Genomic DNA, 25,356 nt, shown 5'->3' with positions numbered 1-25,356 from the left:
ATTCCATTTGTGTTGAAATTGAATTTATGCATGTCTGCCTTAGCGTGGCTTGGGAGAGACTTTCCCCCCGCAACATATTCTCATAGTTGTGGCTGTATAACACCTACCAACCCTAGGTGACTATCCTAGCCTTAAATGCAAAGACTGTGCTTATCCTGAGACTCCTGCCATTTGTTAGGAACTAAAGAACTTCAGTTGTTGTTTTAATGCCTACCTTTGTTACTGAAGAAAGAATGGATGGTAGTGGGCCGAAATAGTTACCTCTACTGGCCCATCAAGTCAACAGTTCTGGGGGCTACTGCCTAGATCAGTGTCCAAGAGGAGGAGGCAAGAGAGAAAGTATACAATAACCAGATCACCTATGAGAGACTAATGAATGTAATTGTTCTTTGGTTTTTCTCTACTGGTGTTTATTTCTTGGCCTTTTCATTAGAATGGATGAAATGTTGTACTGATGATTAATAGTATGAATTAAGTCATGGTATTGTAAGTGATAAAAGAATCAGATGTGTGTTTTCAGTTCCAGTCTAATAAAATATGTCCAACTGAGAAGATCAAGATCTTCCAGTGGGAAAACAGAAGCAATTTATAATTAGTTTTACATTAAAAAATATTACTCAGACAGTAATGCAATAGGAAATGCAGAAATGCTAAAACAGTCTTTCAGCTTCAAAAGATTTAATGTTTTCTTTAGAGTTTGCAATCACTTCACAGTAGCTCTGGGTACTTGTACCTATAGGAAAATCCCCAATACATATCATCTACTTTATTAATCCAAGGAGGAAAACTAAAGTATCACAATAAAACCACCCTCCTTCACCTATGCTATTCTTCGAGAGGCCTGCAGCCAAAAAGCCTGAGACAATACGTATCCTGATAGTCAAGTATTTTTGAATGATCGAATGAAGAGAGAATTTGAGACCTGTGATGGGAAATGCCTTGTCACTAGTCCATGTTAAACAGGGTGCTTCCAATGAGTGTCTTCACTGATGACAATTGATGTGCTGTAAGGAGAGAGCAGCTTGCTCAGGTCATCAGGACTTCAACCATTTTGGACTTTAGAGCTCAAGACCAACACTTTCAATGCTGAAAGCAAAGTTTTGGAGGTAGTGAAGTGGAAACAGTATTCTAAATCACCTAATGTATTGGCCACAATATTAAAAGTTCTTGCTTCCTACAGTGAAAACTAGAGCTGACATGATTTTCACTACCCTCATACACACACCCCCACCGAAAGGAGGAGGGAGAGAGTGTTTCTTTTAAAAAATTTCCTTTGAAATTTGGGTTTAGCAAAAAAAATTGAACCCCAAAATTTCAGTTTTCAGTAACTAAAAATGCCAAAATCTTTAGTTAAAGAAATGAAAAACATCCAGTTTTCACTTGCCAGAACTGCAACATTTATTTAAATGGACTATTTTGTGGGAGTGGGAAGAGGGGGAATCCATTTAGTCAAAAAAGAAAAGAAAAAAACAATAATTTTTTAACCTGTCCTACTAAAAAACACAATGGATGCTGTGTCATCTTCACCATTTTTGTTCAATTTAGCATGATTTAACATTACATTTTTTACTTGATGAATACAAACTATTGACTTTGTATCAGAGGGGTAGCCGTGTTAGTCTGAATCTGTAAAAAGCAACAGAGGGTCCTGTGGCACCTTTAAGACTAACAGAAGTATTGGGAGCATAAGCTTTCGTGGGCAAGAACCTCACTTCTTCAGATGCAAGTCTGCTTGCATCTGAAGAAGTGAGGTTCTTACCCACGAAAGCTTATGCTCCCAATACTTTTGTTAGTCTTAGAGGTGCCACAGGACCCTCTGTTGCTTTTTATTGACTTTGTGGGGCTACTGTGTGTGTTCCAGCTTTAGATGTCTTAATAAGGTACAGGACAAGGTAAATGTGGTTGTGGCAAATAGCTAAAAGTGTAACTCCTGGATAAAGATCCCCCCATACAGTACATTGGCAGATACATGAAACTTCTTAGATTTAGTTGTGTTTTCTTATCTGCTGCTGGAGGTGAGCCCCAGATTGCTGTAACATATCCATGTAAGACCTTATGTGGTCCCTAAAAAAGAAGAAATAAGTCATATTAGGAAGGCGCTGCTGAATTAATTCAAAGCTGTCTTTTATTTAATATGGAACTTTGGGTAACACATTGATATTCTTGAGATTCACAATTTCAATATCTGTTCTCTCATGTGCATACCTAAAAGCATCAGACATTAATTTGTGTAGCATTTGCAGTGTACTGGGCACTTAAACAGAGATGAACTTAAATTCCTGCCCTACAGAGATCACAGTTTAAAGCTAACATCCATTGAAGTCATTAGAAAGAGTTCAGTGAGAACATGCTTAAAAGAGTTTACAATCTAAAATATAGGTTCTGCCTGCAAATAACATAGACCCATCAATGGATTTGTCTGTTTGTATAGAGTGTGTCTTTTAAGGTTCATAGGAATTGCCATACCACTGGACTCATGTGGCGTACCTAGTCCTGTATCTTGCTGAACATCAGCCAGTATCATAAGCTTCAAAGGCGCATGCAAGTAGTAGACAATTATGATTAGGGTCCTACCAAATTCATGACCATGAAAAACTCGGCACGGACCCTGAAATCTGGTCTCCCCCCATGAAATCTGGTCTTTTGTGTGCTTTTACTCTATACCATACAGATTTCACAGGGAAGACCAGCGTTTCTCAAATTGGGGGTCTTGACCCAATAGGGAGTTGCAGGGGAGCGTCAAGGTTATTTTAAGGGGGTCATGTTATTGCTACCCTTACTTCTGCACTGCCTTCAGAGCTGGATGGCCAGAGAGTGGTGTCTGTTTGCTGAGCTCCCAGCTCTGAAGGCAGAGCCCCGCCAGCAGCAGCATAGAAGTAAGGGGGGCATACCATGCCACCCTTATTTCTGGGCACCCAGAGAATGGTGGCTGCTGACTGAGGGCCCAGCTCTGCAGGCACCAGCTCAGGACTAAGCCCTGGTCTACACTGGGGCGGGGTGGGGGAGGATCAATCTAAGTTATGCAACTTCAGCTATGTGAATAACGTAGCTGAAGTCGATGTACTTAGATCGATTTACTGTGGTGTCTTCACCGCGGTGAGTCAACTGCTGCCGCTGCCCCGTCAACTCTGCCTGCGCCTCTCGCCGAGCTGGATACAGGAGGCGACAGGAGAGCGCTTGAGGGTCGATTTATCGCGTCTAGACTAGACACGATAAATCGATCCCCGCTGGATTGATTGCTGCCCACCGATCCAGTGGGTAGTGAAGACAACCCTAAGGGTAGCATGACCATACCATGCCATCCTTTCTTCTGCACTGCTGCTGGTGACAGCTCTGCCTTCAGAGTTCAGCTCCCAGTCAGAAGTCACCGTTCTCCAGCTGCCCAGCTCTGAAGGCAACACCGCCAGCAGCACCGCAGAAGTAAGGGTAGTAGTACCGCAACCCCCCCTACAATAATGTTGTGACCCCCCCCAAATCCTTTTTGGGTCAGGACCCCTACAATTATAACAATCTGACATTTCAAATTTAAGTAGCTGAAATCATCACATTTATGAATTTTAAAATCCTGTGACAGTGAAATTGACCAAAATGGACCCTGAATTTGGTAGGACCCTACTTATGATTAGAGCTAGTCAGGAACTTTCCATCTGAATGATTTTCCAACAGAAAAGGCCCTTTTCACACATTCAGTTTTCCAGGGGAAACCGATTTTTCTTTCTTCCCAATCAGGAAAATGGAAATGACTGCCCCACTTGTCCCTCTGGAAGACTCTGGTCAATTTTGCTTTCTGCCAGCAAGAAGGAAGTGAAATTGAGCCTTTCTTCAAGGAAGCTGGAAAGCTTCAAAAATTCTGTTTTGTTTCTCCCTAAACAGAACTTTCTGGAAATCCCTTCTTGTGAAATGTTTTTTGACTTTTTGTTCCAATTTGTTCCAAAATAAATAAATAAATAAATGCAGAAAAGGAAGGAATTTCCATTTTTCAGCCAGCTTTAGTTATGACTAGCCTGCCCACAGAGTAGATTTCTTCCTAATGATTTGAGCACTGATATTGGAGGGTTTAAGCTTTTATTAAAAATTAAAGTGTTTTGTTTCTTATAGCACTTGTCCCTATTCAGTACTTGGGGTCCAGTTGTGCTAAACATGTTACAAACACATGTGAAGATACATCAAAATAGTGGCAGAACGGGAAATAGAGCAATAGAATTCCCACCCACCCTCCATTTTTTCTTTCCCACCACTATAACACATCTGCCCATGTCATCTTTTATATTAAAAAATCTAGAAGATAGGCCACATGACTAAATTGGAGACAGGGATTATATTCCTTCCTGTGTCCGTGACCTTGAGCAAATCGCTTCACTTCTCAGTGCCTCCACTTTCCTAAATGGGATTAAAACTACCTCCTTTGTGAGGGGCTGTGACATCTACCCTTGAAAAGCAATCTGTGCAAGTAAAGCATCTATTATTCTTGTGGTACTATACATGTCAAACATCATTGTTATTTAGAGACTGTTCCTTACATTTACTGTAATCACTACAAATTTGAAGTGTTCAGCTTAACATTCTCCTCAAAATTTTCATATGACAATTTGAGACACTGGACTTATTGCATGTAATTACCAATCTGTAAATACTTCCATGTCTATCTTTTTCTCCATTTCAATCAATCATGTTTTTATTCTACACTGAATACAATTGCACTACTGAAATTTATGCAGGAAAAAACTGTTCCTTCTTTCTTCCTTTCATTTTCTACAGTGGACTGCTTTCTATCAGCATTATCTGAATGGTGTGTGTCAGATCCAAAGTCAAAGGTCACTTTGTTTATTTTATTTCTCAAAATGTAAACAAAGCCCATACAAAAAGCTCTATGCATTTTAAAACTCCATTAGACTAACAATATCATGATAACCACCCATTGACTCATCATATTTAAACTCAAACAACCAGTAAAATTAGTAAAGCCTCTTTCACTCCAATTTTCAAAAAAGAGTTATTTTCTAATCACATCTCTTGCAATTAAGACATCGGGAAACTCAGCACAGTATAATATTATGCCATTAGGATCCTTTTGTGAGTGCTATTATCTCCTCCATCAATTATTTATGCACACCCTTTTGTTAAGGTAAGTACTGTCTTCAGACAAAACTCACCGCGCAGTGGCAGGATCAAAGGCAAAAGATCCCAAGTCCATGTAGTATTGTGTTTTGGTTCTCAAAGCCGTCCATAATTCACTAACCTGAAGTAGAACAAAATGGCTGGTGTTACGGGATTTGATACAACCTCAATAGACTACAGGTCTTTTGGTAGAACCGTACCTAACCTGATATGCGAGTCATGTTCAAGTAGCTTTTGTAGCATGGCATAAGTTGCTCAGATAATTATATAGGAGGACTCAGATAGATCCTAATTCTGAACATTTTCGATCATGCATTAAAAGGTGCCTGCAAAATCAGCCCACGGGAAAGCTGTGCAACCAGCTATGAATCTGATTATACAACTGTAGCATCGCTTGCTGTTTCAAATTCACACACAATAAATCACATGCAAACCTGAAGCGAACTTCTGAGTTTCGTACTAAATTGAGTTTTGCCTCCACCCTACTATAAATAAGAGTCCCCTGTAGGGCCCCCATATATACAGTCCCCTGGGAGAGGCGGAAAAGGGGAGATTGCGGTCAGTACTCAAGGCATGAGATGAGGAAGGCCTGGGGATCACCTAGAAGTCAGGATGGAGAGGAAAGTCATAGATTTTAGAGATGTTGGTTCAGAGCTGATGAGATTTGATAACAGCTTGGCTCCTGGAGCAGAAGGAAAGAGAATTTGAAGATCACCTGCATTGCAAGGCTGGGTGATGGAGTACAGGAAAATTGTCAACAGAGATTGGAAGCCAGACCGAAAGGAAGGTGTGGATGATGAATGTAAACTTGCAGTAGCATTGCCTGTGCCATAGCTGTGGCTAGAAGCCATCTGTTTCCAAGGCTATGAATCTAGCACAGTTTACCAGAACAAGATTAGTCTGTAGCGAGATGGTGATGGTGGGGAGTTTCACTTTACAAACCCTTTATTGCAAGAGCAAATATGCCAGATAATACTGGCCAGATCATCATCTAACAACTTTACAATTCTTAGAGCACGAATAAGGAAGCTATTGACTATAGTATAAGAGACTGTAACCATGAACTATTCATCCTAGTACTTTTCCAGGAATGAGTTCAGTAATAATGGAATTTTGGTGTCCTTTTAAAAGCCAGTACCATATCTGCAAACAGGCAATCAGAAGGCAACATAGACATTTCCAGTCTCTTACACAGTGTGAAGTTATCAGAAAAATACCTGTTCAGCCAGAGAGTAACCCCATGCATTCTGGCTGTTGCTTGGATCCCAATAATTCTGAGAATATGGTGTTTGTCTTTTAAGTCGTATAAACTCATTTGCTTCTTCTTCAGACACAAACGGTGCTCCCAATACACCTGAAATGGAAGTGGTGCAATGTCATAATGTTTGTGTGTTATTTTAGAACTTACACTTCACCTAAATTTGTAATCATGAGTCATTCCTTCACAGAACAATGTTAACCCTAAACCAATGTATTAGAGCTCGTTCAAAAGGAATATTTGAATCCAAATTAGACCACAAGTTTAGGTTTTTGTAAAAGCAAGATTTTACAAACCTACTTCCCGTGGAAGGGTTTCTGCAAGTTTTCATTTAAATCCAAATGGGAGAAGTTATTTAAAAATTAATCATTCCACTTTATTGTGTGTGTAACATAAACAGTCCACCAGGGAGAGTCAAAAAGGGGAATTGCTTAAACTGATCATTATCAATTCTGAGAGAAATACAAAACATAAACATAGCTAGCAAAAAGTAATCTAGACTTTGCTATCCCTTTTCTTTTCTTTTTGGTGTGTGAGTGATTTTTGTATTGATTTTCATTAAAAAATAGACAATGAAAAGTACAAAAACAAATGATTTAAAGCTTGTTTGTTTCCAAATACCACACATGTCACAGGCTAGCCAATAGAATTACCCAATGTCACAACATGTCCAAGTTGTAAGACTAGACAATACAAAACACTCTTCTTCTCCCTCCATGCCCCTCCTTCCTTCCCTCTTCTGCCTTTTCATGTCTTCTACTACCCTTTCTCTTATTACTCTAGTTATTAGTACTATAGCAAATACATGTGTTCTCTACTCTTACTATCCAGGATGGGCAGGGGTCTGTCACGGGGGTGGCCCTGATCTCCATCAGTGGTTCCATGGAAGCTACTTGGTGAATGTGCCTAGTTCAAAGCGGAGAGGTGTTGTGTTTCTGGTCTTGCTCTCAGCTTGTTCTGGGGAGACTTTTCAATCCCTCCCTGATGCAGGTCATCTTCTCTGTGAAATGAGAATTCCTCTCAACAAGAGGGGTTCTCTATTTGTTTCATTATTTCCACCTTAGGTCTGGTCTACATCTAAAAATTAGTTCAACCCAGCTATTGCTCAGGGCTGTGAAAAATTTTGTACTGTGTGAAACCGAGTTAGGTCATCCTAACTGTAAGGTGATGGAGTCATCTGTGAACTAGAACCTGATTAAACCCCATGTGTTGATGAGTCATGCTTGTGGTAGGCTCTGACCAATCCACAAGTCAGGTGCTGATCTAGTGAATCTCAGGGCAGGTATATAAGCCTCACAGGAGAAAGAGCAGCTCAGTTTGCTCAATGTCACTTCAAGGCTTCGAACTCTCCCCTGCCTGATAGTGGTAACAGACTCCACATGCCTTAGCCTGCTCCAGCTTTGCTCTTACTCTGGTCTTGTTCCAGCCCCACTCTGGACTCCTGATTCTGGCTCTAAACCCTGGTTCCAACCATAGGCCCAACTGCCATGGCTCTGACCATCCCCATCAGTTTCTGACACTAACCCCCACTGTAGATGCAGCTAGGTCCATGAAAGAATTCTTCCATTGAACTAGCTCCCACCTATTGAAGAGATGTATTAACTACATAGATGGAAAAACTCTTTCCATTGATGTGGGACGCGTCTACACTAGAGTGGTACAGCTGCAGTGTTGTAGCTGTGCTGCTGTAGAGTAGACATACCCTTAGTATAGTAGAAGGTTTTCCCTTTCCCTCTGCAACCTTAACTTCAGATCTTATGGCTTGTGTATACAAAAAAGTTGCAGTTTAATTTAAAGTGTTATTTTAAACCAGTGTACTTAAACTGATACAAACTTGTGTGGACACTCTTGGTTTAAAAACTGAAATAAAAAAGTCACGCAAACTGAAATAAGTGTGTCCATACACAGGATTGCCCCCATTTTAGCTAAATTGGTTTAAAATAACACTTTATATTAAACTGGTGCAACTTCTGTGTGTACACAAGACTATAGATTCAAGCAGAGTTCTGTACTCTTTGCACATTGCATCCAGTACTAGGAGTTCTGCAGGCCAAACTATGGAATCACTGACCTCTATCCAACTCCATGGCTTCTACTGAATTTGTACAGGGAAACTGATTTGAACTTAGTAAACCCTTATGTTGATTATGCACAATAATGGATAGAATCCAGCTCACTCCCTCCAAGTTAACCCAGCAGTGTCAGTTCTGCTGGGCTAACTGGAATAAAAACCTTCTTTTGTCACTAGCAAGACCATGTACAGGGAACAGATTTGTAGAGTAAAACTGCTGCTTATATTTACAATGCTGCTGCTTTTCAGAGCCAAAAAGTGCTTGAAAACTAGACTGGAAAATTGAAGAGAAAATGTCATTGTTCATACAGAGGCTAGCAAAATGGGGCCCCATCTGGCTCTGATCTTCAGATATTGGAATATAAATGTAAAATAGTAGTAATGCTAGAGCAAACAATTTTGCTTTGCCAGAAAGATGGACTAGATGTCCTAACAGGTCTTCTAGCCAACGTTTGATATGCTTCTTATACTTTGCTTGCTCAAACTGTAGGTTAACATGATTAGAAACAGGAAGCAGAAATTCAGTCATCTTCAAATAAAACTACTCTTCAATTGAACCAACTATGCAGATGAACTAATGCATATTCCATGGCAAATTGTCTCAGTTTTAAGCATAAAATGCTGTTTCTTAGGTGACTACGAAATAGCTAATTATTCCTGGGTTTCTGAAAGCAAGAAAAATTCCACAGAAAAATATTTTCTGCCTCTGTGCATGCAAGTAATACATGGTTGTTCCAGAGTTCAAGAGATTCAAACAAGCCTCTTTTACCAAGAATGTAATATTTCTTAGTCAACTTATATGAGCTTCTATCTAGGCATATATATATTTTTTTTTTAATATTGAACATATTTTGCAAACATCATTACTATTCTGTGGTGAGATACTTGAACTTTGGTCAAAAATAAACACCATAATGTGCATTGCTATCATAAGACTTAACCTTTTTCATTGAAAAAATGTAGTTAGTTGGGATCACTGATGTTGCTTAAGTTTTGTTGTCGAAGAGTACTTTGGACTTGTGACTTCTTGGTGAGTTACAATAAAAAGCATAAACAGAGTAGCTGTAATTTTTCTCTTCAAAAAATGAGCATATATCTACTTTGTGGGGCAGTGAGGTTTTATCTTGACTCCATTGGTGGCAATTTCTATGTTTTAAAGGTATTAGATTAAATTTTAATGGATACATATTCTTCTTGGACTGCACCAATAGCCAATGGAAAATGCCATTCCATGAGAAATGTATTCTCATTTTCTCATGCAGAATTAACCTGTGCAAGAATGAGTGGGGCATTTTACTGAGAAATTACATACACAAAAGGAACTTTTTGACTGTTTGTAAACAGGCAACTGCACACAGTGCTGTTAAAACAAAGAGAAAAGATGGTCTTGTGGTTCAGACACAGAATTGGGAGTCAGAAGATCTGGTTTCCATACCCATTCTGCCTCCTAACGTCCTGTATGATCTTAAGACATGTTCCCTAACCTATGCCTCAATTTGTGCTTCTGTAAAATGGGTGTAATTCCTCTCTTCTTGTTGAACAGCTTGATTAATGTTTGTAAAAGAATTTATAATCTTCAAATAAGCATTTTAGATGCAAGTCTTACCCAAGAACTTTCTGCTGTATGCAATTCCAAATCTAGCAGCATACTTGCCCCAAAATTAGAAGAGCAAAATGTTGGAGCATCCAGCTGTGAGACTGGACATCGTTAGACGGAGCAAGTGTGATGGATAGGAGTCAATGAAATTGCTCACAGTGCATAATAGTATCCTTAGGGATACCGAATATTGAAAGTTCCAGTGAAACAAAGATAAGTCAGTAGTAAGAAGGTCAAACAATGTTAGATATGTAAGTTTTTACTCTGTTACTGTTTCTTTTTTCCCTCAGGATGAAAATATTATGTAAGAATAATATAGAGTCATGGCCAGAAGGGGAAGATAAAAGGAACATCTTTGAGGAGTGAGCTGCTGTGAGGATTACAGCAGCTTTTACCAGGTTGAATGTTTGATTCCCTGCATATATCACTCATGTTTTGGAAGACTTCACTAAACATTCCCACACCTAAAATGAATCTTATTGAAGTCATCAAGTCATGCTTGGTGCCTTAGTTTTTATAATCACTGTCTGAGGCAGAGAGTTTGGTCTTCCCTGGAGATATAAACAATAGTTATCATTATTGTCCCAGTGTCTTCAGAGCATCTCATTGTGGATTAGTGAAAGCTGGCACAAGATTAAATTTGACCGTGAAGAAATGTGACATTCCCCAGGGTACAATCTGGACTGCTGAAAAGCTGTGTCCCCTCAATTCTCCAACCTGGGGTGTCTTTTACACTGCTTCGCTGTGAGAGCTGCCACTTTTGGCCTTTGTCACACACAGCCTCTAGCATGGAAATTACTCCCAGCTGAGTTACATGAGTGCTTCTAGCCAGCCACTCCTGAATTGTATTGCAAAGTGATACCAACAAATTCCCAGTCTCACACTTGTCCCCAAAAATATACGTCCTTGTACAGCTCTTTCCTTCTGGACAATACAAGTGCATAGAAAGTCCATCATTTCATTAACAGAAAATGATATGCACAAATCCTGTTATCTCAAGAGGAGGTTCCCAAACACTACAATCCAAACACACACAGGTTTAGATAAACCAAGTTTATCTAACAATAGAAAAATGGATTTTAAGTGATTACAAGTAATGAGCCATAAAAATCAGAATTGATTACAAAGAAATAAAAGGTAGAACACAAACTAATACCTAACTTAACAAGCTAAGTGAATTTAAAGCTACAAGGTTTCTTTCACCACATATTTACAGCAGTCTGGCTGGATCTTTCAGCCAGGACCCCTCCCCCAGTTCAGTGATGCTCCTTTTGTCTTTCAAATGTTGTTGATGCCATACGTGGAGATGAGGGGAAAGAGATTATTTGTGTCCTCTGTTTCTCATTTTTATTTCTTTTCCTCTGCTTTGAGAATCATCTCCAGCTGGGTTTTGGAGTAGCCAATCTGTTCACACAGGAACCCCCAGCTGTTCTCTTGCCAAGATGTAAATGTCTGGTTCATACCATTCTTCCTGCCAAATAATGGCCATTTACCTAGGTGATAGTCCATTTGATTCTGTTGACACGTGGCTGAGGCATCACTTTTCCTTTTGTCTCGGAGGAATTGGTTTGGGCTGCTTCCCCAGATTTGGAATATGCCTTAGTAACATCATCAATGTTACGTATAATGTTGCCACACATATTTTACCAGGACAATACTGATCAGTGAATGATGAGTTTTCAAATGATACCTCACAAGGCATACTTGGTACAAAATTTATCATAGCTTTGTAAAAGTGGTGAACATAAGAGTACAGTCTGTCACAAGAGAATCTGATTGACTCTTGTCATCTCTGTTCAATTAGTGAATGTGTACTCAATCCAGCCTGGAAGGTCAAAACTTGGCTGTGGAAAGGAAAATTAATTGGATTTAAATACTAGGATGGAATGAACTGAGGCAGGTCAAATATGCAAAGAGAGTAAAATTAACTTGAGTGTAGCTCTTAGTTTAACTTGTGTTTAAACCCTTAACACAAGTCCTGAGTGGGACTTTAAATCTGCGGCACAAGGATAAATTTCAGATAACGATTGCCAGTTGAGCACAAATCCCAGGAGTGCACAAAGGAGAGTTCCTTTTGTTCACCTGGTGGAACTCCAGGCTACAAGGATCCCAGTACAACTATAGTAATAAAAGGAAAGACTTAAGAATAGGTGCTTAAAGTTCAACTCCTGAGCCTTGTTACACACCTATATAGAGGTATGATTTTTCTGAAGTGCTGAGCAATCGGAGCTGCTGTGTGCTTAACACTCACGGAAAAATCGCCATCTATATCCAGGTCTAATTATGGACCTGGGATCCAAACTTTATCCACTCTTGAAAATCTTGACTATATAGGATGCAGCTCCCAGATCTTAAGTCAGCACTAGTATTTCACTACTAATTGGCAAGCTTTGACAACTGGGACTATATCTATCCCTTGTGCAACTCCACTGAAGTCTAGGATTTATTTTGACCATTGATATTTACCCCATACGTTTTAATCTTTAAAGCCATGTGTCAGTGGGAAGCAATGTTTCAGTAATTGGTTTCCATGCACATTAGCAAATAAAGCTACTTTTTCTTCCCTTATTTTCTGATTTTCCCCCTTGTTTTTGCATGTCTGCCATTATTTCAAAACCCATAAGTAGTTATGTGCAGCAGTAGAACTTTAAAATCTGTAAAGTCTGCACTTGCTATGGAGCCAATCCTTCTCTTTTTGCGAAATATTTCTTTTAACCATCAGCTTTGAATGTGCCTGGCCAGAATGTCAGATTTTAAAAGCAGACTTGTCTGTGATATCAGATATTCAAGCTAGCATTGCCTGGATTACAACAGCTGAACTCTCAACCTCTGACCCTTTGGTCCTGTTAACGTTGCTGATGCTGACGTGTTGAGTACTTTGAAAAGGTAAACTGAATGCTGCTGCTTAGGGTTATTCCCTAAAGTTAGAAATGAGCCAAAACCATATCAGAATCTCAGCTTCAAATATTGCCCCCCCCCACACACACACACACAAAAATGTACTGAAGATTCAAGAACGTGGACCAGAATTTTGCAGCTTCAAACCCATTGTGATTTGAAATCTGTTTCAGTTGTCCTAATCTTGTGCTAGACACATGCATGACAAACATGAGAGGGGTTTGATAATGCTCTGCAGAGTCAAGAGAAACCTGCATTTGATTCTTATCTGTAGTCATTGTCAATTCCTCGGAGAGCTTCTGAAGGCTGGGAGCAATATAATGAGCCCTTTGGAGAAATATAGAAATTGCTGCTTTCGTAAGAGTTTAGCTCCTCTACATTAACTATGAGCCATCACGTGAAACTTCATGGAGATCAAAACTTGCTGATTGGACATGACCCTTTTCAGGTACAGGAAGAGGGTTGCTATGGGATGCATTTTAGGATTCCACAGCCTGCCTTTGAGTTGCATGTTATGCACCCTATGTCATAAGTTGTGATTTGAGATCATTGATCAAGTCAAAAGATATCAAACTAAGTTTTGGATCTGACTTATTTTAAACTTGGTAACTTGTAAACATTTGAAATATAAGCCTCATACAATATAAACCGAGGCCAAAATATTTTTATTTGGCTGTAGGCACTTATATCAATATTGAAGAATCCAAATAACCAAATAATTCACTTGGAGCTGTGGATACTCAGCAGCTCCAAAATACTGGCCATTTCTTGTTAGGTAACTAAACCTGGCTAAAGGTACTCAAATTTCAAATATGTGGCCCTACTTGTTTGCCTTTATAGTTCTAACTATGACAGCCTCATTTACTTTTGTTCTATTCTTGATTTTTCCAGCATCAGGTCACACAATAACTCTGTGGTAGAACCAAGACTAGACCAAGGCTTCAATCACTATATAACACACTTCCCAAAGTGGGGGAGGGAGACTGGTGCTGCTGGAAGTCATTTGGAAGGATGGTAAAGTGTAAGGTTCTAACCCGCAGATCCTGTGGGTCATGTTTTAATCCCCACTGCCCTGATTTTTACTGAAAGACCCTTCGTAGCTAATGAATGGCTGAACTGCCCATAACCAATGATCAAAAGAGGCTGTAAGAGCCTATTAATATTAGTTGTAAGGAAAGCTTGAAAAGAGCACAAGTAAGGGGGTTGTGAAAGATGGAAAGGAAAATGAGAAAGGGAAAAACAGCATTTCTCAAAAATTAATATCACAATACTTTATTGTTCAATAATCTTGAGCTAAACTGAAAGTAGGTTTTGTGGCGGGCTTTAATAAGAGTAAGTGTAGTGCAGGTAGAGGGAATAGCACCCATGAAAGGTCTAAGTCCCTCAACTCAACCAACACCTGTTGTAAAGTTTGATTAAGAGGAGGACTAAGTGCAGAGCAGACCAGACAAGTGAATGGGTGAGGTCCCATCAAAACTTGGAAAGCAAGGACTCTAGGTGCCTCTCCCCACACCTCACATGCAGAGAGAGTCGCAACATTGCCAACATATCCACTAGGGATGGGGGACATGCCGGATAGTCCTCCTGTTCCCTTCCCTATGGAGCACTGCTTCCGTAAGTCCATGCATCCAAGGGGCTTTGTAGGAGGGACACAGGGCTTGGCCAAAACAGCAGTGGGAGGAGTTAATCAATAGTCTCACTCTGTAACAGGTTTCCCCTTCACCACAAATCTTGTTTTAAATTATTGCTCCCCCTCTGTCAGATGTTTGGCGTGTCTGTCTAGCCCTTTCAAGAAGAAAAATTGGTCTCAGCCCAGGTCTGGAATCCAGGAACATCTGAGTTCTAATCTCAGCTCTGACACAGATTCCTGTGTGACCGTGGGGAAATGTCACGTCTGCTTCTGTTTTCCCAATCTGTGTAAGATTATTTAGTTCATGAGTCATGAGATGATTAATTAGCTGATGTTTCCTAAGTGTTATGTTTTGGTTAAGTTGGGACAAGTCACAATGGCACAGTTTCTTTATTGTCATTAGATACAGTCGGTTGCATGGGGTCTCTGGATCAACACTTTCAAAAATACTTGGTTTGGCAGTTAATACATTCACATGCAGGGGAACACCTCTTTATGTAAGGGATTAGCATAAATTTCTATTGTTATATCTGGTTACCGACTGTAGAACACACCAGTCTTAAAGCATGTACGATACTTACGGTACTAGTCTGGGTTTAGCTGAAAAGTGCATTCTCTTAGCCAAGTGACATTTCACTGCAACTACAGTTCAACTTCAGACATTTTCAAAAATGATTAGCAACTTTGGGTGCCCAATTTCAGATACCTTTCAAGGGTCTAACATTCAGAAAGTGGTGAGTATCTGCCCTCTGAAAATTAGGTGCCCTAAGTTGTTTGAAAAATCATGAGCTTCTTATGTCAATTTGGACCATGCATGCATATGAGCTATTTGTTTTCTCAATAACTAGCAATAAGGTAAGGTAAGAATAAAGTTTACAGAATTATTTTTTAAAAATAATAAGCATTTAGCATTTCACAAACCACTCATTCGTCCTCAGAAAACCTCTTCCAGCTACGTAAGCAGTATTATCCCTGTTTTAAAGATGGGAAAGAGGAAAGAGGCTAAATGATTAGCCTAAAGCCATAGACAAGGAGCACGGTCAGGATTTTGACTCAGAGTTCCTGTTACCTAGTCTTGTGCTCAAGCCACTAGCCCATGCTCTTTCTGCTGTACCCTTCAGTCTTTTAGAACACCTCCGCTTTAGTACTGCTATGCCTGCAGTACCACTTCTCCTGTCTAACTCCTTCATATGAAATAAGACAATGACAGAATAACAGTACCAAGTGCTTACCTGTAAGCAGCAGAACTGACACAGCAACTTGAACCATTTTAAGAGACATCAAGTGTAGTCTGGAAAACATTCTTCTTGATTAACTGTGGATATTCATGCAGTTTTGTACTTTGCTATCTTTAGGTTTATAAATCATTCACCAGCTACGTGTAAGCAGTCGGTGCAGACAGAGGGCAGGGTACAGTGCTTAGTTCAGATTTGTCTTACGTGCATCTCTTCGTACCCTTTGGACTTTGTGAGCTGGGCTTCTAATGTGCCCCAACAGTTATTTTTTACATGTACACATAAATGTAATTTGGTAACATGAAATAGCACATCAAGCTCATTCTGTAAATGTAGCACATGGCAAGGGTCTGCTCTTCAGTTTAATATTTTTCATAGATCCCCACTATGGGATGTATGAATGTAGGAATCTTTTTCATAGATTTAAGGCCAGAAGGGACCATCCTGTCTGACTTCCCCTATAACAGAGACCATAGAACTTTGCCAAAATAATTCCTAGAAAGATCTTTTAGAAAAACATCCAAACTTAATTAATTACCATAGTAGTTTAAAATGTACACCTTATTTCCAGTCTGAATTTGTCTAGCTTCAGCTTCCAGCCATTGGATGGTGTTATACCCTTCTCTGCTGGATTGAAGAGCCCATGATTAAATATTTGGTCCCAATGTAGCTTACAGACTGTTAAACTCTTTGTTAAGCTAAGCAGATTGAGTTCCTTGAGTCCATCACAAGGCAGGTTTTCTAATCTTTAATCACTCTCATGGCTCTTCTCTGAACTCTCTTCCCATTTATCAACATCCTTTATGAATTGTGGACACCGGAACTGGACACAGTATTCCAGCAGTAGCTGCACCAGTGCCAAAAACAGGTGAAATAACTCTGCACTCCTCCTTGAGATTGCCCTCTTTATGAGTCCAAGGATCGCATTAACCCTTTTAGCAACAGTGTCGCACAGGGAGCTCATGTTCAGCTGATTATCCACCACAACCCCAAATCTTCTTCAGAGTCACTGCAATCCAGGATACAGTCCCCCATCCTGTAAGTATAGTCTTCATTCTTTGTTCCTAGACGTAAACAGTTACATTTTGCCATATTAAAATGCATATTGTTTGCTTACACCCAACTTAGCAAGCAGTCCAGATCTATATAGGGGTCAGTGAGCTCTCCTCTTCATTACTTACCACTCCCCCAGAGTTAGTGTCATCTGCAAACTTTAACTTCTATGTCATTGATAAAAATGTTCATTAGCATTGGCTCACCTGGATAGGAACATGTGGGGCTTATATAAAACCAGGTAGCTGAGGGCAGAGAGGGCTGCAGTGAGGCAGTTTGCTGTCCCTCTCTCTCAAGCTAGGGAAAGAGAAGGGAGCTTGGCCCAGAAGGAAGGGCATGCCCAGATGAGTGTGGCAAAGGAGCCTGACAGAGGCAATGTAGGAAGCAGCCCAGCGAAAGAGCAGCAAGGTGTGGGACAGTGCAAACCTTAGCTGCTGGTTTTAGGGTCATTGGGCTGGAGCCCAAAGAAGTAAACAGGCTTTGGTTCCCTTACCAGCCACAGGGGAAGTGGCACCATTGAGGGACAGTGAATTGGAAGACTGCCTGGGACAGTCGGTACAGAGAGACTTTGGTACATACACCCCCAGAAGAGGAAAACTACAGTAACCTGGCCAGAGGCCCAAGCCACGAAGAGAGCGCACCATGAATTGTAGAGAGAGAAAGAGGCATGGCAGGGCATGTCAATGAGCTGCATGAAGAGGTGTCAGACTGGCAGAGCTAATCCCCAGACCATCCAAGATGAGACACCCTAGTAGTGAGAGCACTCCATGACACCTAACCATTTTCTTATCACTATTTTCTGCAGTCTTGAAATTCTGTGTTCCCCACAGCCAGGTCATTACTGCAGTCAGTATTTTTCATTCATCAGGTTTCCTCAAATTCCAACATTCCGACCCATGTATTACAGTTGCCTCATATATGCTGACTTTCATTATCAAAATGTCCTTATCCTTCCAGTCTTGCCAAGTTTTCTGAATGCCACAGTAACTAGTCTGATTCTTCTTTTTATGTCTTCTTCACAATTTCCTTTCTTGTATACTAGTCAAGGTATACACATTTTTTCCACTTGTTCTAGTTCTTTGTCTCTGATTTTACCTTTTCCTCTTTTCTTCTGATTCTTCTCCATGCTCGTCTTCAGTCCTAATTTTCTGCATTCCCAGTTTTCTTATTAGTTACTCTCTGTAGAGCCTCCTTGGTCAGTGCTAAGAGGTCAATATCATCTGTGATATTGAGGACAATATCACTGTCCTCCCACATAGCATGACTCCTTCCATTTCATCTCTCAGTGCTTTAGCCATTACTGCTTCCAGTACAAAGTTGAGCAAATCTAGTGCTAGCGTGCGTCCTTGTCTCACTCCTACAGTCATCATCTTTTTGTCAACTTCTTGTATACTCTAACCACACTCATTGGCATGCTGTATATGTTTTCTATTAGTTTAATCAGTTTCTTGAGGATGCCATATAATCTCAAATGTTGCCACAACCTTTCTGCTCGATGCGACCAAAAAGCTGTTTGATGTCTATAAAGTTGTTTTTAGCAAGCTCGATTGTAGTCTGTGTACTTCTTCAAGATCAGTCTTATCACAAATAGCTGATCTATTGTACTTCATCCTAGTCTAAATCTGGCCTGTTCTGCTGCAGCCACTGCTTCCCCTTCCTTCTTCCTTCTTCTCTGCAATGTCTTGGTGAATGCTTTTTGCAGCACACTCTGTAAGTTGACTCCAGTGTAGTTCTTACATTTGCTCTTGTCTCCCATTTCCCCCCCTAAGATCGGTGCTGCTATTGCTTTCCCTCATTTGCTCAGCCTTTGCTCTTGTTTGTAAATGTTGTTGAATAGCTCGTGCATCACCTTTATCATGTGTTCCTCACTTGCTTGCAGCAGCTTTGTGGTTATGTTCTCACTTCCCAGCGCCTTTTTCTTTTTCAAACTGTCTATAGAGATCCTTACTACTTCTAAGAATTCTGGCTCTCCCTTGTTCGTACTGGAAAACTTCTCCAGGTCCTTTTCATCTACTTGTGTTCTGCATGTTGTACAGCTCTTCAAAACATTTATTCCATTGCTTATTCAGCCATTCACATAATCCAATTTTTTACACTCTTTCATATCTCTTCTATGTCCATTTCTTCTTTCATCAAAGAAGTGATGTTTTTCTTTGTGGCTTCCTTCTATTCTTTCCTACTACCTGGCTCTTTCAATTTGTCCTCGTAATAAATCTTAGTTCCTGGCACGTTTTTCGGTTGTTCTCAGCTTCATCCTCATTGACACCAGCAGTAATTTGTGACCCAATCCAATATCAGCTGCAAATGATCTGCATGACAACCTACTTGATTTCCATCTGTGATTCACAAATATGAAGCCTCTCAGAGTCTTAGTTTGCCCACCCTCCCCCACACATCTCCTTGTACAGATTGGTTCAACACAAGGAATGACAAGCTTCTTTTATCATATCCCCCACCCCTAACCATAACCACCATGGCAAAACTTGAACAAGCAGCTGAGTGTCAGCCTGACCCATGCTAGCACACATTGGTTAGAAGTGTCCCCCCTCTTAGTTGACATCTTACTGAACAAATGCAATAGCAGAGCTAGAACAAATGCTATGGGGCAGAGAACCATGTGCAAGACGGGTTTCAACCATCAAAGTGAGGTATTGATACAGTGTGGAGACCTTCCAGTTATAAGGCAGGGGGAAAATACAACAAATACCCCCGGGTTGGGAATTTTGGGAAGGTGTTGGGGGTCTCCCAGAACTCAAGCTGACTGTAGCTTACTAACTCAGCAGCACTTGAGCTTCAACAGCCCTCTGATGGGCCATCTAGTATGAGCTTAAAGCACCACTTAACTCAAGCTAGAGATTCTTATATGTGGGCATGAGTCAGGCTGGGGCCAATACTCAAGTTCTATCCTGATCTAACACTGCAGTGAAGACAAACCCTTAAAAGCAACCCTCAGCATGTCTAGAATGTTTAAATGTATACTGATGGCTTGTCTGCTTTCAAATATCTCCTATAGCACGTAACATGGGAGCTCATTATTACCTATTTTTCTCAGGCGACAGTACAAATGGATGAGCGTGTGTGCTGTGCATAGGATCAAATTAAGAGCTATGGTGATCGTTTATTGTGAATAATAGCTAACAGGACTAGCATTCGCTCCTGCTTGAAAAGCATGACACTTTTAAAATTCTTCACAGAAAAGTTATTGTTATATCATTAAGTGTTTATCATGAGGAGGTTGAGCCATTTATGTGAATTTTATAGCTTTTGGGAACTGAGAATAGTGTCACATTTTAGGTTAGTCTCCTTACTTTGAGTAGTCATAGTTTTTGATTTGCCCAGCCAGGACAGCATTTTCACCCCAACTTCTGGGCCTGAATGGAAAACTTAAAGAATTGAGATTAGAATATATATACTGCATCATAAGTAAAAACCACTCATAATTGTAACCAGAGGTGGGTAGAGAGTGGAACCCAAATTAAGTAAATTGTGTTGCTAAGTTTCTATAAACAACACTAACTGTAGAGTTGTCTCATCCTCTTTCTGCTATCTTCCTAGGAGAAAGGGCAGTCTTAAAGGTGACCTCAAAAGAAACTATTGTTGCCCTGTATTGAATTCTTATGATATATAACTGTGGCTCAAAATTGTTGATCTCTTCAAAAACAAATCTGCTTGTTTTTTTCCCATTGGAAATATCAGACCTGTTTCTGCAGTCACTTTCACCAATGCCAAGTGAATATAAATATTGCTTGCTGGTTTGGTAGCTTTTTATAGTCACTCTGCCCTCATTTTTCTCTGGTGTACATGATGGCACAAGGTGGCTTACAATGGAGAATCAGACCACTCACGTCTCAGATTCATTACCTTTTGCTGGAAGACTGGAGCAAAGACATACTTTATAGGCTGCCGCTGGAGCCATAACTTCCCAGCCTTTAGCTGAGGAAGGAGAAGAGGATTGGTTGAGTCTGGCTGTTTTTAAGTCATTTGCATGTTTAACCCAACTCTAACATTTAAAACAATATCAAAATAAACTGTTTCGTTCCTCCTCTAAACCTTTGGCCCTCTGAAATTACAACTCAGCTCTGCTGCCCTCATAGGGCTTGCTAGATAGCCCAGCTCCCGCTTTCAATGCTTGAGTACACTCTATGTGCCTGTGGGTGGGTGAGGGACAGCTACCAAAACGTGACCCGCCCTATGTCCTTTCAACTTGGATATAATGTCCCTGTAGCAAGTTTTCTGCCACACAGGAAAGGGAAACGTGTGGCATAGGCAGATCTTCACTTCTCCCACCATGTTCTAAGTCTCTCTGGCCAGGATCCACGAGTGCAGCCCTCTGTGTTGGGGAAGAGATTGGCGTATGGGCACCCAATGTTCATAACTGAGGAGCTTAGTCTTCCTTTGGCAGTAAAGGGCGCCAGAGGCATGTGCTGAGGAGACAGCTGTTCTTTTAAGATCAGCTTAATTTTAAACTCTGTACATCTTCTACACTGCAGCAGCCCGCGTTCACTGTTGAAAGGAGGGGATGCACCACAGAGAATGCTGCAGTGTGGAAACCAGAGAGACACATCAAGTTCAGTTCTTATTGACATTTAAACCCAACTATAATAATTATAAATTAAACTAACATGTAAAAATGTACAAGCGGTGCTCATGAGGATGAACTACAAATTAAAGGGCACTACTCACTCATTTGTGCAACCAGGAAATACCAAGAGAATAGTGGGGGTAAAAATGCACCATGTAATGTTGTGTTGATTTGTTAGAGTAGTGACCAGAGGCCCCAGTCTGGATGTGGGGGGAGCACTGTGCCAGATATTTTGCAAATACAAAGAAGTCACTCCCTACCCATTGAAGCCTACCATCAAGAAAATAAGCAACATATGGATGGTGCATAAGAGGAATAAATCAAATAACTATTTTATGTTAGTGTATTGGAAGGGTTGTTAAAGCTTGAATCTTTATAGGGCCTGCTGGGGGTGGGCACTCCACCCCCTAAATGTTGGCACTTTTAAGATGTCCCCATTTGGGCACTGAAAATTTGAAACACCCCAAGTCACTGAGTATGTTTGGAAAACATGACCCATAACTATGAAAATGAATGTTTGATTCTAATCCATCTTCCAAATGAAAATGGACTTTAACTTTTGTTTTCATGTTCAGATTCTGCTGCTGTGAATTGAAGAGTTGGAGTGCCTCATTAACGGGAAAATCAATAGTCATTTGGCCCAGTCAGGCTGTCCAGTTTGTACTGTAAACATCCAGGTATATGCAATCCCAATAAATGCGCCACACTTATGATCTGTTTAATTTATTTTCCCTTTTTTCAACAAACCCACATTTCCAATCACTGTTTAAGCATTCAAATTAATAGGATCCAATATCAAAGCGTACAATAAGAGAATAAAATACAAATCCACATTGTGGGGCTCACGGCATACTACAGCAATGTTAGAGTTACCCACTCTTTTTTAAAATTAGTTTTGAGAGCTTGATCTTGTGACGTGTTGTGTGCCCTCCTGCACAACTGAAGTTGGGTGCTGCTTTGACACTGACTTAAAAGGGGCATGTTGACACCAATTGGGGATTGGATCCCAATAGAGCACCCAAGACTTTGCAGAATCCTGCCCTGAACTTGGAGATACCTGTAGATTCCACTTGGAATCTTCGAATTCCACTTCAAATCCCTCGTCTACACCAGGGAAACCTGTGAACAAAATTCCCAACATTACTAACAATGGATTGACTGAAATGGTGTTAACTTTGAGAGCCTTAGCCCTGGATATGTTGTTGGGTGCTGGCAGAATTTTTTTTGCATCTTGTCAATTAGACTTGCTCCAAGCTGGATTAGAAATAGAATTTCAAGTGAAACAGGTTCTTGACATTAAGTGCATTAGTAATCCTTGGGGTTTTATACGTATTATAGTAGCAATTTTCATCTGAGTGGCATTGCAACATGGCATATGGCGTCACAGTGCCATATGACCCCATGTGCCATGTCACAATGTGCAGAGCAGGGAGCTGGGCCCAGTTTTGCAGGACAGGAGCTTCCACTGTGGAGTAAGTGCAGGGCAGGCTCGCTCTCCAGCCTGATGTGAAAATTTGTGTAATATGTCTCCTTTTGTCAATGACATAATATACTTGAACAGCATTGCCAATTGCCATAAGTCCCCATGGTGCAAAAAAAAAAAAAAAAATTGCTTAGCAGCTTCATAGCCTGTATTATCAGAGTTTGGTCAACTTGGTGATTTGTTTTCTGTTGGTTGCCATCATCACTTAGTACAAAGACACCCCCACCTCCATGCTACTTTCTAGGTTTTATGCCTGACTCCACTGCTATTGAAGTCACTGACTTCAACAAGAGCAATCCCTTCATATTTGCGTAAACAGCAGAAGTATAATCGACAACAAACTGAAATGCATTGGATTGCAATGTTTTGATATTTGGTAAAGCTTCACAGAATATTTAGTAAAGCTTCACAGAATTGTTGGCAAGAACACGTTTTAATGAAAGATTTCCTCTCTCCTTGTTTCTTTTTCTTATTTTTTGGAACACATGGTTAACATATGAACTACATAAGAATTCCGGGTCACACTGCAATATTGGTTTTATTCAAATTTTAGTGGAGTCTGTTTTAAATGCCATACTTTTGAATGTTGTTATAACATGCCATTTGAAATAAAAATCCAAAAATATAAAAGCTAAAAAGAAAAATTACTTTGACAGACGTGATAAACTTTAGGAAAGCTACTGAAGCAGTTCATTGGCATTTTAAAAAAATTAAAACCGAATGTTAAATAAAATGAATGCAGGATCCTTCTGCATGGATGAAAAGATAGGTCCTTTTATTCAAAAGGGCAATTCTGACTGTTTTACTGCAAACAATTCCCCCTTTTAAATATACTGTGACAGGATTTAAGGATTAAGCATTCTAGATTAACTGCAAGTGGGACTCAAAAGGGGGCTCTGTGAAAGCATTATGAGTGTTGCATGACTGGGGGATGGGCAAGAGGCTTTGTGTAGGAGACTGTTATGCGTGGTGCCAGGGGCTCTGTAAAAAGGGCTGGGAGTGATCAGTGCCCCAGGAGAGCCGGTGGGTTCTGGGTAGGGTTACCATATTTCAGCGAGCAAAAAAGAGGACGGGAGGAGCCCCGCCCTAGCCCCGCCCCTGCCCCTCCCACTTCCCGCCCCCCCCTGACCTCCCAACCCTCCCCCCGTTCCTTGTCCCCTGACTACCCCCTCCTGGGACCCCTGCCCCTAACTGCCCCCCAGGACTATCTAAGCCTCCCTGCCTCTTGTCCCCTGACTGCCCCAACCTTTATCCACACCCCCACCCCCAGACAGACCCCTGGGACTCCCACGCCCCATCCAACCACTCCCCACCGACTGACAGTCCCCCCCCAGAACTCCCAACCCATCTAAACCCCTCTGCTCCCTGTCCCCTGACTGCTCCGATCCCTCTCCGCACTCCTGCCCCCTGACAGCCCCCCCCAGAACTCCCAACCCATCTAAACCCCTCTGCTCCCTGTCCCCTGACTGCTCCGATCCCTCTCTCCACTCCTGCCCCCTGACAGCTCCCCCCCAGAACTCCCAGCCCCCTACCCCCCCCCGCTCCTTGTCCCCTAACTGCCCCCTCCTAAGACCCCCCCCAACTGCCCCCCAGGACCCTACCCCCTACCTGTACCCTGACTGCCCAAAACTTTCTCCACTGCCCCCAAAAAGCCCCCCCTGTTTCTTGACCTCCACCTCCAGAACCTTCCTGCCCCCTGACCTCCTTACCCTGCTGCTCAGAACAGAGTGTTGGGCTCTGTGCAGCCGAGCCGGACACGTGGCTGAGCTCCCCTGCACAACAAAACCCGGTCTGGCCCTGCACAACAAAACCCGGTCTGGCCCTCCACAGTGCTGCCGGACTGGGCTGCAAAGGAGCTGCCTGCTCAGAATGCAGGGCGGATCCGGCTCCTCTACAGCTGCTCCTGAGTCCAGCCCGGGACTTCCCTGCAGCCCTCCCAGCCACTCTCTGCTAATCCCGGACATTGTGAGAGCTTTACAAATTCCCCCCCGGACGCTATTTTTAGCACACAAAAGGAGGACATGTCCGGGGAAATCCGGACGTATGGTAACCCTAGTTCTGGGAGGATGCAAGGGACTAAGGGGAGAAGGATGTTTGGGGCTGCAGGAGTTCAGGCTGGTGGGTGCCTGAGAGACATGCAGGTTCTGGGTGGCTAGGGGGATGAAAGGGGCTGAGGCAGTGGGTGCTGTGGGGGTTCTGTAGGTGCCCATGGGGGGGCTGGGTCATCCCCTGCCCCTTATTAGCTCCCTACTGTCCCTAAGCGTGTGAGTGGAGTTCAGCTCTGCCCTCTCTCTTTAGTAGGGGATTTCCCCTTTCCTGTTGCACTTGGCCAGCCTCTGGCTTGCAAAACGCGGCTCTGGCCGGGGTCCTGCCCCAGGGGAGGGGTCACTTGGAGCAGAACGTTCAGCTCCCTTCGCCCCCGCTCAGGCGC

The 25,356-nt window shown here is 41.6% G+C and overlaps 1 protein-coding gene across 2 annotated transcripts; it reads right to left on the bottom strand.

Moving 5' to 3' along the window:
• Positions 1 to 661: 661 nt before the first annotated feature.
• On the bottom strand, positions 662 to 15,959 carry C1H3orf85 (chromosome 1 C3orf85 homolog). Of its 2 annotated transcripts, XM_024106088.3 has the most exons (4): positions 15,805 to 15,959; positions 6,336 to 6,472; positions 5,154 to 5,239; positions 662 to 2,064 (listed from the first exon to the last, which is right to left on the bottom strand). In XM_024106088.3, exons 1-4 carry the CDS (start codon positions 15,872 to 15,874, stop codon positions 1,986 to 1,988), a joined length of 372 nt encoding a protein of 123 aa, XP_023961856.2. In that variant the 5' UTR covers positions 15,875 to 15,959; the 3' UTR covers positions 662 to 1,985. The 2 variants fall into 2 exon arrangements, with proteins under 2 accessions (XP_023961856.2, XP_023961859.2); XM_024106091.3 differs by lacking the exon at positions 662 to 2,064 and having other exon boundaries at positions 5,150 to 5,239.
• Positions 15,960 to 25,356: the final 9,397 nt, after the last annotated feature.

The sequence above is a fragment of the Chrysemys picta genome, chromosome 1 (assembly GCF_011386835.1).
Source record: "Chrysemys picta bellii isolate R12L10 chromosome 1, ASM1138683v2, whole genome shotgun sequence".
NCBI classification, from domain to species: domain Eukaryota; kingdom Metazoa; phylum Chordata; order Testudines; family Emydidae; genus Chrysemys; species Chrysemys picta.
This window is presented reverse-complemented; position numbering and strand designations above follow the sequence as displayed.